Source organism: Sphaerodactylus townsendi, linkage group LG08 (assembly GCF_021028975.2).
Source record: "Sphaerodactylus townsendi isolate TG3544 linkage group LG08, MPM_Stown_v2.3, whole genome shotgun sequence".
NCBI classification, from domain to species: Eukaryota; Metazoa; Chordata; class Lepidosauria; order Squamata; family Sphaerodactylidae; genus Sphaerodactylus; species Sphaerodactylus townsendi.
The window spans coordinates 103170981-103187027 of NC_059432.1; the positions used below are offsets into that span (position 1 = coordinate 103170981).

The window sequence follows — 16047 nt, forward strand, 5'->3', positions numbered from 1 at the left end:
GGGAATACTGAACTAGGTAGACCAGTCACAACAAGGCAGCTTCCTTGAGAGCCAGTGTGGTGTAGCGGTTAAGAGCAGGTGCACTCTGATCTGGAGAACCAGGTTTGATTCCCCACTGGGCCACTTGAGCTGTGGAGGTTTATCTGGGGAACCAGATTAGCTCGTGCACTCCAACACATGCCAGCTGGGTGACCTTGGGCTAGTCATAATTCATTGGAGCTCTCTCAGCCCCACCCACCTCACAGGGTGTTTGTAGTCGGAGGGAAGGGAAGGGAAAGGAGATTGCAAGCCCCTTTGAGTCTGCTTACAGGAGAGAAAGGGGGGAATATGCATCCAAACTCCTCCTCCTCTTCTTCTTCTTGTGTCTCAGTGGAGATAGTGGACTTAAAACACCAGATTTTCAAAAGTGTCTGCAGATATGCAAAAATGTTCCATCTCAGAGAGATGCCTTTTTTCCTATCATAGAATCTATTGTAGCTTTTAGATAAACCAATATGGTTTAAAAACAAGCAGTTTTTTAAATGCTTGTGTTGCAGCTTGGTAAATGGTTATGTATATGTATGGCTGCTTCTATAAAGATATTTTTCCCAGCATGGCGAACAGGAAGCCTCTGTAGTGAAGGGCAACGTCCAGATGATGTTATGAACCATCTGAATTCTCCTCCCCACCTCACAAGAACTCTATTGTGGGAAAGGAAGGAAAGGAGTTTGTAAGCTGCGTTGAGATCCCTTACTGTTGAGAAAAGGGGGGTATAAATCCAAACTCTTCATCTGCAATCCCCCAGCCTCTCATTTGGTTATTTGCCTTCTCACCCTTTCATCTTGCATCTTTCCCCTCCCGCATTTTAGCTCCACGGCACTCCCACTGGGATCCATTGACAAAACAATTGCCTGTAACGAGGCATGATCCTCTCCTAGCAGGAATCCCTCAAAGGAAAACAGTTGTCGCAATTGGCCCCTCAAGGATCACGTTGACTCCTTTCATTTCAGTCATTATCTGCCCAAGCTCAACAAGTTGTGGATGTTTTTGAAGGTCTGCGTTTTTAAACAGACCTGCCAGAAACGACTGAAGAGTTGCTGTTTTTTTTCCCCCAAGAGCAGCTGATGGCAATAAATCTTCCTTTGTGATTGTTAACACTGGTGGTGAGAGTTAAGGTATCACTGCCTCTTTCATCGATCCATCCTTTCTACTGTAAACATAACAACATAGCACAAATGCTGACTTTTCCAGACGAGAGCTTGTTCTCACATCCGGGAGTTCTTTTCACTTCTGCATTCATGCCAGAGGCAGCACATTTGTCTGTGCAAGAGGGCTGTAACATCTGCCCTCTCAGCGACTGAGAATCCTTCTCCCTGATTTTCATGCCAGTTCTTATGGCCATGGTGGCAAACCTATGGCACTCCAGACGTTCATGGACTACAATTCCCATCAGCCCCTGCCAGCTGGCAGGGGCTGGTGGGAATTGTAGTTCATGAACATCTGGAGTGCCATAGGTTCGCCACCACTGTCTTATGGCATGTGGTATCTTTCTGCTGCATTTATTTATATCCCGCCTCCCCCCAGTTGGGATCCCAGTTTAGCACATCGTTCTCCCCTTCTCCATTTCCTAACAACAACAACCCTGTGAGGTAGGCCAGACTGAGACTAACAGACCCAAGGTCGGCAAGTAAACTTCCATGGTAGAAGTGGGATCTCACCTGGGTCTCCCGGAGTCCTAGTCTGCCACTCTGTCCATTGTACTACACCAGTGATGGCAAACCTTTTTGAGACCGAGTGCCCAAATTGCAACCCAAACCCCACTTATTTATCGCAAAGTGCCAACCCAGCAATTTAACCTGAATGCTGAGGTTTTAGTTTAGAAAAAGCTGGTTGGTTCCCTCTTCCTCTGCTCCACCCGCTTGAGCAGGGGCCAGCCTGCTGTAGCCTCCAGCAAGTCCCGTGCGCACCACTCTGTGCCTCTCTAGCATCTCTGCCTCCTCTGCGCCCCCCGCCCCGGGCAGCAGCCACCCAGAGCACAAGCACCAGGCCCACCAGTCAAGTTCTTCCTGCTCACTGCAGTGCACGCACGTCGTGCTCAGTGGCCTAGGGGTGTGTGTGTGATTTTCCACCCCCCACATGACGAACTCTGTGTGTGCGTGCCCACAGAGAGGCTCCAAGTGCCACCTCTGGCATCCGTGCCATAGGTTCGCCATCACTGTACTACACTGTTGCTCAGTGATTACCTTTTATAAGCAAGGCATTGACTTCAGGGGGCCTCTTGAGAATTAGCAGCTATGCCTCCAGGCGGCGGGGCATGGGGGGAAATGAGGGGGTAACTGGAAGCAGTCCCCCTTGAAAAATGGCAGGTGGCCAGCCTTTAATTTAGTTGCTCTGCGGTGCTTAGAAGCTGAACATTTTAGGTCATTCTTAGTGGGAGAATCACTAGTGCATTGAGTAAAATAAGATTAAAATCCCTTGGGGTCCCAAATCGGTATTCACAGTGGAGGTTGCCTGTTGCATCTCTGCATGAAATGACTCTGTCCTCTCCCTCCTGATCACTGGCATGCCCCAGAGCACGGGTGTCAAACTCGCGGCCCTCCAGGTGTTATGGACTACAGTTCCCATGATGCTGGCAGGGGATGATGGGAACTGTAGTCCATAACACCTGGAGGGCCATGAGTTTGACACCTATGCACCCTAACCCTATGCCCCAGAGAATAGACTCCCTTTGGCTCATCATCAGTCATTCTTCTAGTTGGCAGCCTGGGTGGGCCACTTGTACCAGTCCGCTTCTAAACAGAACCGCAGGCAGTTTTGTGAGTTAAATGGACTCCATCGAATGCATGAAGTGGACATTCATTAGGCTGATTTACACATCTGTTGGAATGCCTTGATCACGAGTTCAGTGATTAAGAAGTATCGTTTTGAATGCCTTTTCAGCATCTACAGCAAATTCTGAAGGAAGCAACAATCCAAGGTCATTTGGATTGGGTCTTGAGTTCACCAAATATGACCGCGTGCCTAGAACATTTTGAGCTTTATCAGGTTAAATACAGCAGACGCTGTCTAGTGGTTCAGTGGTTGAACAACAGGTTTTTAAAAATCTGATGCTGTGTCTTGTTCAGTTCAGTTTGCAACACAATAGCACATTTTAAACAAAAAGGAGTTGGATGAGAAAAGAGAAAAAGATTTCTTGAAGCAATAAGCAGCAGTGGCGTAGGAGGTTAAGAGCTGGTGTATCTAATCTGGAGGAACCGGAGCTGTGGAGGCTTATCTGGGGAATTCAGATTAGCCTGTGCACTCCCACGCCCGCCAGCTGGGTGACCTTGGGCTAGTCACAGCTTCTCGGAGCTCTCTCAGCCCCACCCACCTCACAGGGTGTTTGTTGTGAGGGGGGGAAGGGCGAGGAGATTGTAAGCCCCTTTGAGTCTCCTGCAGGAGAGAAAGGGGGGATATAAATCCAAACTCCTCTTCTTCTTCATTGGCTAGAGCCCATTTCATACAATGTGGAAGGAAAACTTCACTTGGCAGAGGATGGATGGAGTTCAAGTACCAGGTCATTGCCGAATCATGGGGTGACGCGTGACGCTTACAAGCCAGATAGCCTTCCCCAGCCATCAACACTTTATCCCAGCAAGCTGGGTATTCATTTTAGCAACCTCGGAAGGTTCGGTCAACCTTGAGCCCGCTATCTGAAACCAACTTCTGTTGGGATCGAACTCAGATCATGAGCAGAGCTTTGCCTGCTGCACTGCAGCTTACCACTCTGTGCTACAGGGATGTCTCCCTCCCTCTGGGGCGGTGTGTGTTCGTGCACAGATTTACATATAGAAACAGCAGGCATCTTTTAAGCAGAGGAGAGATTTGGGGTTTGCTATTTTATTTTTGGCTTTAACGGAAAATGTTTTTAACGATTATTGTAAGCTACCTTGAACCATTGGGAAAGGTGGGATGTTTGAATGTTTAAATAAATAGTGGATACAGGGGCAGGGAGCGGGGCAAGAAAAAGTGAACCATGAATTTATACTGGTTGTGGAGGGTTTTCCGGGCTGTGTGGCCGTGGTCTGGTGGATCTTGTTCCTAACGTTTCGCCTGCATCTGTGGCCGGCATCTTCAGAGGTGTGTCACAGAGGGAAGTCTGTTACACACTGCGTCCAGCTACAGATGCAGGCGAAAAGTTAGAAACAAGATCCACCAGACCACGGCCACACAGCCCGGAAAACCCTCCACAACCAGTTGAATCCGGCCATGAAGCCTTCGACAACACATGAATTTATAGTATTTCTTTGAAAAACTCCAGAAGCAAAATAAGTAGAACACACTTCTGAAATGCAGGGCTGTCCTGCATGTGGCAAGGGCAGATGGGAACATTTGGTTGCTGGTGTCAAGTCTCCACACTGAACATCTTCGCTGGTGTCAATCTTCACCCTAAATATTGTTTGACACATAGCAAAGAGATGTGACTCTTGAAGAGCATCATTCACAAATAACAGGGGCCCTTTCCGCACGGGGCCAAAAACAGCAGCCCAGAGATGGAAAAACACCGGTCCCTGGGCAGCCGTTCAGCGCCGTCCTGTGCGGCCCCAAGTGGCGTGAAGGCACCGCTTTCCACCTCCCTTCCCAAGGGAGGTTTTTGAAAAGTGCCGCCTTCCCATCTTTCGCACCACGCCGAAGGCGCCGCTTTCCCGTCCTCCCCCCACTCACCTCGTCCTCCAGTGTCAGTCTGGAGGGCTGCTGAGACCTGCCCATGCTGCCCTCCGACCCCTGGAGGTCGAAGGGCAGCATGGGCGGGTCCCTGCAGCCCTCCAGACCGACGCTGGAGGACGAGGTGAGTGGGGGGGACGCAGAAGAGGCTGGCCTCTTCTGTGTTGGCCTCTGCGGGGGCCGCTCGCACGGTCCCGTGCAAATGGCCCCCTCCCCTCCACCAGCATACTTTCTGCCGGTGGAGCATCGCCCTTTCTGCTGTGCGGAAAGGGCCTGAGCTAGGGAGCAGTTCCACACTGCCCTTGAGTGAAGGCATGATGAAAATAGGAGCCTTAACTTCCCATGTTGGACATATGCTTCAAGGGTTGCAGGAGCAATCTAGACCTGTGTCACTCTTCTCTTTGCAGGTACCGACTTGTGCCTGACTTCCATTTCCCAGCGCAGTTTGAGGATGTTCTCCATGCCACGAGGCACTTCTTGCGCCCCGAGGTCCTGGCTCAATATTCGGTTGACCCCAGCAGAGTTGCAATTTCTGGCGACAGTGCGGGAGGAAACCTTGCAGCTGCTGTGTGCCAAGAGGTGACCTCTCTTTCCTGCTTACAGAAAGAATGTGTGCATGTCCATTTGTCCTAAAAAGTGCAGTTGTTCCAGCTCAACACAATTAAACTCGGAGCCATAACGCTGAGTCTCACCTCCTGGGTTGTGAGTCCATCTGGAGCTGGCATTTTGTGACTTTGTTTTGCAAGGACCGGCTGCTGGCGCTTGTGTGTAGAAAACAAAACACCTGATTTTCCTTCTGTCTTCATGCATGCGAGTGCACGCACGTACGTACATACACACACACACACACACATATATTGAGGAGAGGAGGAGGACAGCAATGCATTGGTGGTGGTGATTCACACAGAAGCACACAGACCACCCTCCCTGCAAAAGTTCTACCTTGTATTCTTCTCTCCTTTCCCTTGTTCAAGTCCAGCCTTTCCCCACTCCCACCCTCCAGTGCTCTGCATGAGTTTGTGGCCAGGAACCTTCCACTGGTGAAATCATAGCATTGGTCTCCTGTTTCTCCCAGTGTGTGATTTTGATATCACACAATTTTATTTGGCTTGCGGGTCAATACATCTTCGTTGCTACCTAGACCTTAAAGTGTCAGTATGAGCCATGGTTAAGAGTGGCAGACTCTTATCTGAAAGGCCTGGTTTGATTCCCCAGTCCTCCATATGATGCATTCTGGGTGACTTTGGACCAGTCAGTTATCTCTGAACACGCTTAGTCCCCAGAGGCAGGCAATGGCAACCCTTTTCTGAACGTCTCATGCCTTGAAAACCCTACTGCGTTGCCATAAACCTGCTACGACTTGACAGCAAAATCACACGTGCAACACTACAACGTGGAATTCAACAATAACTGAAAGAGGCCAAAATCCTGCATGCTTGTTTTATTTTTTAACACAATAATTTTGTATCTTTGGGCATTTCCACACCAGGTTCTTGTTCCAGCTCAACTTCTTAACTGCATCGTTTTCCTCCGTTCCCTTTCACAAAGTATCCTTTGAAGCTCCAGAACTTGGTGCAGAGCAGAAATGCTGTGCAGAAAATCCCTTTGTTACTTCCATGCGGGATTTAAGCTGCGAATAGTAATTTTGTAACATTCTGATGGTGGGTAGAGATTCTTAGTCCCTTTGCAGACAGCGTTTCCCAGAATTCTTTAGAAGGAAGTCATGATGTTGAACAATTATGAATTTATACCATAGATGTGTTTTAGTTGTTCTGGGGTTGCTTTTCTCAAGGAAGCCTCTCTCATGATCTAGCCCAGGGGTCTGCACCCTGCGGTTCTCCAGATGTTCATGGGGTCTGCAACCTGCAGCTCTCCAAATGTTCATGGACTACAATTCCCATCATCCCATCAGATGATCAGGGGTCTGCAACCTGCAGCTCTCCAAATGCTCATGGACTACAATTCCCATCATCCCATCAGATGATCAGGGGTCTGCAACCTGCGGTTCTCCAGATGTTCATGGACTACAATTCCCATCAGCCCCTGCCAGCATGGCCAATTGGGATTTGTAGTCCATGAACATTTGGAGAGCTGCAGGTTGCAGACCCCTGATCTAGCCCCTGTACCACCAAGCAATTGCCAGGCTATACATAATAGGATGGGAGAGGAAATGCAGGGGAAAGCTTTTTCTCTTTGGTCCATACCAGCCAATGTCTGAATTGTGACTCTTCCACTTTCATTTTTCTCTTTTGCAGTTGAGTCAAGATGAGAACGAAACCAGCAGTTTCAAACTGCAGGCTTTGATCTACCCAGTCCTCCAAGCGTTTGATTTTAATACTCCCTCGTATCGGCAGAACGAGTTTTCCCCCGTGCTGCCCCGATTTGTCATGGTGAAGTTCTGGATCGACTATTTCAGCGGGAACTATGAGTTTGCCCAGTCCTTGGTCGTCAACAATCACACCTCCCTGGATGTGAGCGAAGCCAGTCCTTTCAGGGACCGTGTGGACTGGACTTCCCTCATCACCCCTCGTTTCAGAAAGACGTACAAGCCCGTGACACCTGCAACGGGAAAAGTGGAAATCCTACAGGCTATCCCCTCCTTGCTCGATGTCCGTGCTGCTCCGTTGTTAGCCGAGAAACAGGTTCTCCGGCTCCAACCCAAGACTTATATCCTGACTTGTGAGATCGACGTCCTGAGAGATGATGGGATCATGTATGCCAAACGACTGGAGGATGCTGGGGTGGATATAACCCTGGACCACTTCGAGGACTGTTTTCATGGCTGCATGATCTTCACCATTTGGCCCACCCGTTTTTCAGCAGGAATTCGCATCAGGGACAGCTATATCAAATGGCTTAGTGAAAACCTGTGAAGAATTTCTTGCTTGCAAAACAAGCGAGCGAACAAACAAACTGTTAACAGGTCCAAAATGTCGTGAGCTCTTTTAACACATTCTTGTGCCATCTGTGTTTAAAGCAAGATTTTAAGTTGTGCCGTAAGGGTATACCACTAATGTCTTGCCTTGGATTTGTCTGTCGCTGTGTTGTAGGGGAAGTTGCAATACAATTCTGATCCCAATGCATGATGAGGAAGCAAGTTCTGTTTGTCTCAGTGTGACTTTGTAAGTCAGCTGCTGGGGGCATTTAGAATAATAAAGCGCTAAGTCACAACTGACTTAGATTGACACCTCGCGGGGTTTTTCAAGCCAACAGAAGGGCAGAAGCGGTTGCTCCTTGCTTTCCACAGCAACGATGGTCTTTTGTGGTTGTCTCCCATCCAAATACTAACCATGTCTGACTTTGCTTGACTTCTGAGTTCTGAAGGGGTTTGGGCTACTTCGGGCTATGCAGGCGGGGTGCATTTATCTGCTAAACTTTGTCACGTTTGTCCAACCTACTAACTGTTTGCCTCCAAACACATAATCGTCGTATTCTGGCATCAGCTTGCATAGTTTTGCAGTCCAGCAAGCTCAGTTCAGCTCAACAACCATCACGTGCTACTGGCCAGGTGTGTGTTAGTTTTCCCTCTACATTTTTAGGCAGGCAGCCAAAACGAGGAGAGTTCATGAACCCAGCCTGTTTTTAAGGTGATCTGAATAGGCCTCTGTTTGTAAGCAACAGCCAATGGGTGTTCAGCTTACAAATGAGGTTGGGGTAAGAATCTGGTTCAGTGTACAGTTTCAGGCATACATTCTGCAGAACATACATTGAACGTAACTGGAGAATTGCACAAAGGAAAATTAAAGGCCTGTACAGGTGAGTCATCTGCAGAGGCGTATCTAGGGAAACTGTAGCCTGGGGCAACATCTGACTCCCCCCCCAACAACTTTTTTCGAACCAGGTCTTGAAGTCAGTGTATGGACCTGAGTGGGGGGAGGAGGGGTGTGGGGGTTGATTTTCCGGAGGGGGGGGCATGTGACTATATGGCCACAGCCCAGGGACGTTTGACTCTTATGTCCCCCTGGGCAGTAAGCTCCTCTGCTAGTTGAACATATGAAGAGGGAGAGTAGGAATCATTCTGGTGGCCTCACCCTCTGCCTCCATGTGGTTACCTGTTCATGAGCGTAGCATCTAAGTGTGGAGGAAGTCTCCACACATATGCTCTCTCCCTACGATGGGCAACATTCAGAAAGCATTGTCCTTCGTCACAGGCTGGGTCTGTTTAGAATGGTGCTTATTCACATGTCTACACCATATAAACAACCCAGCTGTTGTACAGGGGGCGGTGTGCCCCTGTCCCTCTCTACCCATTCTGTTGGCACATGGAGCAGTCACGGGCAGAGGGCACACGTGCACACCACATAGAGACTGTACATGTATTCTATGTCACTTGTGAACGGAGCTTGTAAGGCATAGGTGTCAAACTCGTGGCCCTCCAGATGTTATGGACTACAGTTCCCATGATCCTCTGCCAGCATGATGCTGGCAGGGGATGATGGGAACTGTAGCCATAACATCTGGAGGGCCACGAGTTTGACACCTATGTTGTAAGGTGTACCTGTTCAGCTTTTCTCATCAAAGAGAATTGCTGCCTAGGCCATTATGTATCATCTCTGCTTGTGATGAAAGAGAGCTGTGGTGGTCATAGATCAAGGCCAAAGTTTAGGAAGCTTAATTGCCGGGGGTGGGGGCTCTCTCAGTAAGCTGAAGAACAGCCCCCAGCATCAGTCACGAACACAGGTCTCCTCTGGCTTCTTTCTCCATATGCTGGCCGCTCTTGGACCCCTCGACTTTTGCACTTGATCTGACACCATTCCTTTTCTGTCTGGCTTTCATCAGTAAAGCTTCTGCAATCAGTAAATGATGTTCATCAGTAAAGCTTCTGCCCTTATGGCTACCAATCTTGATCCTCCTTGATCTGAGATTGCAAATGCCTTAACAGTCCAGGTGCTCGGGAGCAACAGCCGCAGAAGGCCATTGCTTTCGCATCCTGCAGGTAAGCTCCCAAAGGCACCTGGTGGGCCACTGCGAGTAGCAGAGAGCTGGACTAGAAGGACCCTGGTCTGATCCAGCTGGCTTGTTCTTATGTTCTTAATCCCCAGAAAAAGGTTTCTGGAAATCGAAAAGAACACATCCTCTTCTTCTGCCGGCAGAAAATCTGACTGGATCTAATCCTTTGCCCGGGAACTTTAAAAGTGCTGCTGGCATTTAAGAGTGGACTTTTAATTTGTGAGATAAATGGGTGCGGCTTGCAGGCTCATCCCTCACAACAAGGGCGGCTTGCAAACGCATTGGTGTATAAGCCCAGCCTTATCTTCCACGGAATTGGCTTAAAAAAACAACCCTAGCCTTGTGTTAAGTGATTAAACATGAGTCTTCTAGACTATTTTCTAGAGCAAGATTTGCCTCATTCGGTTTTTTTCCTAGTCTTATTTAACCAGTATCTCTGTGTTCAGTTTCAAGCGTGGTGCTTTAACATACTCCAACTGTTTTCACGATTGAAGCTGTGATTTGTCTGCATTAAGCGGTTCTCCTGCTAAAGTGTACAAAAAGTGCTTTTTCAAATCAAGAAAACCTCTGCTCAGTTAACAGCATGCTTGGCGAGAGAATCGGAGCAACTAGAAGGCAGTAGGGCACCCTCTGGCGGACAGCTTGTCCACCTCCTGGCTATCCGTTCTCAAAAAATACTTTTCATTTAGAAAGATGGGTGGATGTTATCAGTTTGGAAGCACAACTCTATGCTGATTTGTCTCTCCCCACTCCTGCCTGTTAAAGAGTCGAAACTCCCTTTGCCATTTACAAAAGCTCATACCCTGGAAATCTGGTCGGTCTTTAAGATGTTATTAAACTTGCGTGTCACTCTTCAACTGCTGACCAATATGGCCACCCACCTGAAACTTTGTTTTAACAGGCGCATCCCTTAGCAACATGTGGTCAGTCCACAATTTTACTACAAGTTCACTGTTTACTACAAGTTGGCCTACAGCAACTTCCTCTGCTGGGGATTAATCTGAATCAGTTTGCATAAACTGAAAAAAAAAATAGCTTATATTGTGACACCTTGTGAGCCTACTTTTTGGTTTAGTTTCGATCCCCTTGCTGCTGAGTATCAATCACTGGCCCTGAAATCTGCCTTGTTTGCTAACCAGTGAATGACAGAGCCTTCCAGTGCAGTTACACCCTTCTCCAGGAAGCTCAGAGGAGTGTAATTCTACTTAGGAGTATATTATAATTCTACTAACCGCATCTTCCCTCTGCCTGTTTATTCAGTCCACTAAAGGAGAACCACGGACAGAACTAACGTTTCTGGATGCAAACACATGTCACGATATTTACCAGTGTCCTGTTGGACATGTTTTTGTTTCTTTTTTTTGACATGGATATTCTTTTCCAATATTTGTACAGTGTATCCCCTGAATTCTTTGTTCTTTCTGACAATTCTGATGTCAGGAATTATACCCTGTTGAGGTCTCTTTCCTCTCCAGGCTAAACCCCCTAAAGTCTCCAGATATTTCCCAAATCAGAGTTGGCAACCCCAATCTGAAGCCCTTCAAACCTTAGCATTAATTATTATTATTATTATTTATTAAATTTAGCATACCGCCCTATCCCTGAAGGGCTCAGGGCGGTGTACAGATAAAACATCAGCTAAAAACATACATATAATTAAAACAACAGTAGTATCTTGGAATATCGCCCGCACCCTTACGAAACCCTCCTAATGTGAAATAATGGGTCCTGATGGTATTAGGGCCCATGGGGGTAAAGAGGAGGGAGCAGGGGCGGTGGATTGAGTTTTAACCTGCTCTGCTGCAACCAACCAGCAACCGCCTCCAAACAATGCTGTAGAGCCGCAGGGGCGGTGACAGCTCCCCCCTCCATCAGCAGAATGAGCTGAGTGTCATCAGCATACTGATGACACTCAGATCAGATCAGCCCAAAAGCTCCACACAGATCAGCCCAAAGCTCCACACCAATAAGAGATATAGGCCTCTTTGGGAAACCATACAAATGTAACTTATACATAGTCAGAGCCAAACAGTATTGGATGCAAGGGCTCATGTTCAAGTTCATTAAAACAGGAATTTTGAAACTGTCTTGGAGGTTACTGGAGAAGGGTGCAAGAGAGGTGCTAATGCACATGTAAAGTGCTCTCAATTTGCGGCTGATGTACGACAATTTTGTGGGGTTTTCAAAGCAAGAGACAAAGGTAGGTTTTCATTGCTAGAGTGTCTGCACCACACACAGCCTTGCGTATATTTTAGTTAGCATTCTTTTTTATATTAGTCTTGCAGATTAAAATGTGTGTTTCTCTGCATTCTAGTCAATGCATCGTTCATGCTGGCTGGCTGTGTACATTGTATCTAGGTCAGCTGTTTACGTGAGACTGAAGAGTCCTCAGTTGAGCAAACATCTTGTGCTTGACTATAGTTAATAATCAAAAACTGGTTCATCTGTTCCTATAGACCAGTGATGGCGAACCTATGGCACGGGTGCCAGAGGTGGCACTCAGAGCCCTCTCTGTGAGCACGCACACAGAATTCGTCATGTGGGGGGCGGAAAATCACCCCACTCACACACACACATCTAGGTTTACGGCCCTTGGGTCACTGAGTTAACGCATGTGCGGCACCGGTGCAGTGAGCAGGAAGCGACTCCGGGCTGGTGGGTCTGTGCCCGTGCGGCTGCTGCCTGGGGCGCAGAGGAGACAGAGATGCTAGAGAGGCACAGAGCAGTGCGCGTGGGACTTGCTGGAGGCTAGAGCAGGTTGGCCCCTGCTCGAGCAGGTGGGGCGGAGGAAGAGGGAGCCAACCGTTTTTTTCTAAACTAAAACTTCAGTATTCAGGTTAAATTGCTGGGTTGGCACTTTGAGATAAATAAGTGGTGTTTGGGTTGTAATTTGGGCACTCGGTCTCAAAAAGGTTCACCATCACTGCTATAGACCAGTGATGGCGAACCTTTTTGAGACCGATTTAACCTGAATGCTGAGGTTTTAGTTTAGAAAAAATGCTTGACTCCAAGGTGTGTGTTACTCAAGAGTAAGCTTGGTGGTGGTTGGTGGCTTTGCTTTGAAGCAACCATGCAACTCTTCGAAAGGGTGAATCGCGACCCTAGGAGGGTTTACTCAGAAGCAAGCCACATTGCCAGCAACTGAGCTTACTCCCAGGTAAAGGATCACGCTTTAGTTCTTCGCATGAAAATCAGTGGGGTTTAACAGTGCTTAAGAGGGTTACCTATACTGCTTCCCCAAAACTAGGTCTTAGGTTTAATGCTAATAATTGAGCCCAGCAGCCCAGGCCAGCCTAGATGTGTGTGGGGGGGTGCGATTCCCCCCCACATGACAAACTCTGTTTGCGCATGCCCACAGAGAGGGCTCTAAGTGCCACCTCTGGCACCTGTGCCATAGGTTCGCCATCACTGCTATAGACCATGTTCTCTGGAATGCCCTTTAGTTTGTCTAGACAACTTTTACCATGATGCCCGTTAATTTCATGATATGCAGTCAATCACCAGGTCTGTAAAGCTCCCACGACAGAAGAACTGAAACTACCCAGTTCTTTAGCAGAGAAAAATAAAATGCAGCAGTTATATAAAAAGGAGTTACCCTTTAATAAAATTCTAAGTATAAAAGTCAGGCTACAAAAACATATTTGCAAAAAGAGGAAGACAAAAATAATCATGTGCTAAAAGCGCTGGCAAGCAAACGAACTTACACAAATAAGTAAACAAGGAAAAAATACAGCAATACAGCCCAGCATACAACAATGCAGCATAAGGACAAGAGGAGAGCAAAAAGGTAGAGGGAGGGAGGAGGAGGATGTGGAGCAGGAAAGCTACACCATAATACGCAGACATTAAAGGTGACCCTCAATCAACCAATTAACTTCCCAGCTGCCCTGCATCAACATACATCAACCAAATGGTGCAACTATCTTGCTCCAGCAATAACTTAAATTTTCAAAAACTATAAAATCAAATCGAGCCTTTTCCGGCAAGAACCGAGTTTATACATTATTTCCGTTGAAGAAATGGTGATGTCCCTGTGAGCTGCCATCAGAGCTAGGCCTGTCAGTCTCTGCTGGCCGCGTCTCTGTCTCCCTTTTTTAGTGCTATGTCTTCAACCTCGCTTCTACAGGCATCGAGAAAATCCGCTCAGGTGTGTGTGCTGAAAGTACTGGGATCACTGCAAAAATTCCAAGTAATGTCTTAATATTAGGGAAGCAAAACTCACTGCATTCATCGTACGTCTCCAAAACACCCACAGCACATTCAGCTGCCGCCCACTTCCTTTTCCACAAATCATACTCTGCTTTCAAGGTTTCGGATGTTACATCATTCAAGTACAAATTCTGTAGTAGTTGTAAGTGACAGGCCGCGTCATCTATAAAGAAACCTGGAACTAAAATTTGCAAACTTCCTATAATATTTGCATGAGAAGCAAATCTAGCTTTCAGTTCCTCTATAACATGATCCAGAAATGGATAAAAAACATTTCTTTTGTAGTACTGTTCTGGGGTATTGGCTGGAACGTTGCTTCCACGAATTTGTTTTGAAACTAGACGAGGAGCCATAATTTCTGTTGTGCCAAGTAAGTTCTTCGCTTCCTCGATAATATTGTAAAACACAGCATCGCTGGGATCACGCCTGATAGCCTCCAGGGCTTCTATGACTGTTTTAGCGTGTTTGTATGCTTCGTTGAGATTCATACCAACCATCTGCAGGGCCACATTAAGACTTGATGTGTAACTAAACACCTTCTTCAAAATCAGTAAAGAAATAACAAACTGACAGTTCTCTAGGCTGTGTATAAACTGAAAGGCTTGTGAGTCTCTGACATCATTTCCCAGAACATGCAGTGCTTCTACAATGGCATTAAACGTTTCTACGAATCTGCTTACAGCCTTGTGTTTCTCAGTCCGTCTCGTCTCGCAAAGAGCTACCAATTGAGAATGCATCTTTTCTCCGCAAGTTCTCTTCAGCACGGTGTTCCATGAGGAAGATTGTCTTAAAAAATTAATAACATTTTTAACTGTTCCTACACAGTTCCTTATCATAGCTACTTCTGACGAATGGGCAAGAACTAAATTGAGAGTATGTGCAGCACAGTGTACAAAGCGCGCCTTAGGGTACTGCTCACGTATCAGAGTGCGCACACCTTTAAGGTGGCCGCTCATTATTGCAGCACCGTCGTAGCCCTGACCAACCATCATCTCGGGATCCAAGCCATGAGAAACCAGGCGCTCCATTATGGTGGTTGCGAATGCCGACGCTGACAAGTCTTCCACATGAACGAACTCAATGAAGTCCTCACGAACAATTGATTTTTTGCAAGAGATGTCTAAATAACGTACACACAAGGATAACTGTTGCTGTCTTGAGCTGTCTTGTGTTTCATCCGCCAAAATTGAGAAATACCCTGGTCCTTTATGTTTTATTCTCCTGATTATACTTTCTTGCACTGAGTTACCACACAATTCAACAATTTCGTTTTGAATAGATGTGTACATAGACCTATTATCCGAAGTCTGCAAATGGCTTTCAAGGGCTTCATCTCCAGAATGGGCTCAATACCGAAGAAGAGCTTTGAAGTTGCCATCATTGTGAAGAGGCACGGTGAGTCCGATAGGTCCATCTTCGCAGTCACCTCTCAAGTCACCTGGAGCAGCAGTGGCGTAGGAGGTTAAGAGCTCGTGTATCTAATCTGGAGGAACCGGGTTTGATTCCCAGCTCTGCCACCTGAGCTGTGGAGGCTTATCTGGGGAATTCAGATTAGCCTGTGCACTCCCACACACGCCAGCTGGGTGACCTTGGGCTAGTCACAGCTTCTCGGAGCTCTCTCAGCCCCACCCACCTCACAGGGTGTTTGTTGTGAGGGGGGGAAGGGCAAGGAGATTGTAAGCCCCTTTGAGTCTCCTGCAGGAGAGAAAGGGGGGATATAAATCCAAACTCTTCTTCTTCTTCAAGGCAATTTCTTGATGACCGCACAGAATAACTGTTTCTACTACGGCGGTGAGTTTTTTACGATTTTCTGTACTGAGTGCTTCAATGACGTTTTGATTTTTTCCAGATACCACAGGAAAAAATCCTTCCGCTTGTTCAACAGCGAATTGGTGGTATTCTGCTTTTTCATGTTTCTCAAATTTTTCTTTTGCATGCTTCCACTTTGTGAACGGTTTCTTGACAAGAGCCCCAAGTTGTTGTTGACCACGACCACCAAAGCCACTTCCAAACAGGACGCAAACTTTGCAAAGTGCCCCTTGTAAATAATCTGTGTAAACTAGCCAATCGTATTGCGTCATCCAATGGCGTTGAAATGACAAGTGTCTATCTGTACTTATAGGAAAGTGGTACATGGAGGAATCCAAGGTTCACTGAGAGCTTTAAACTTCTCCTCGTCATTCTGAGGTGGTTGTTTTAAATATC

The 16047-nt window shown here is 47.1% G+C and overlaps 1 protein-coding gene and 1 long non-coding RNA gene across 2 annotated transcripts in view; one reads left to right on the forward strand and one right to left on the reverse strand.

The window, feature by feature from the left end:
• The window catches only part of NCEH1 (neutral cholesterol ester hydrolase 1), a 29428-nt gene extending 21560 nt beyond the window's left edge, over positions 1 to 7868 (forward strand). The window contains exons 4-5 of the mRNA XM_048504830.1: positions 5091 to 5262; positions 6939 to 7868. Coding sequence (XP_048360787.1) covers positions 5091 to 5262; positions 6939 to 7556 — 790 coding nt within the window. The 3' untranslated portion in view covers positions 7557 to 7868. The remainder of the gene's footprint in view (positions 1 to 5090; positions 5263 to 6938) is intronic.
• On the reverse strand, positions 6113 to 6730 carry LOC125437370. The gene is made up of 2 exons (XR_007245200.1): positions 6683 to 6730; positions 6113 to 6512 (listed from the first exon to the last, which is right to left on the reverse strand). It is a non-coding gene; the product is annotated as an uncharacterized LOC125437370 (long non-coding RNA).
• Positions 7869 to 16047: the final 8179 nt, after the last annotated feature.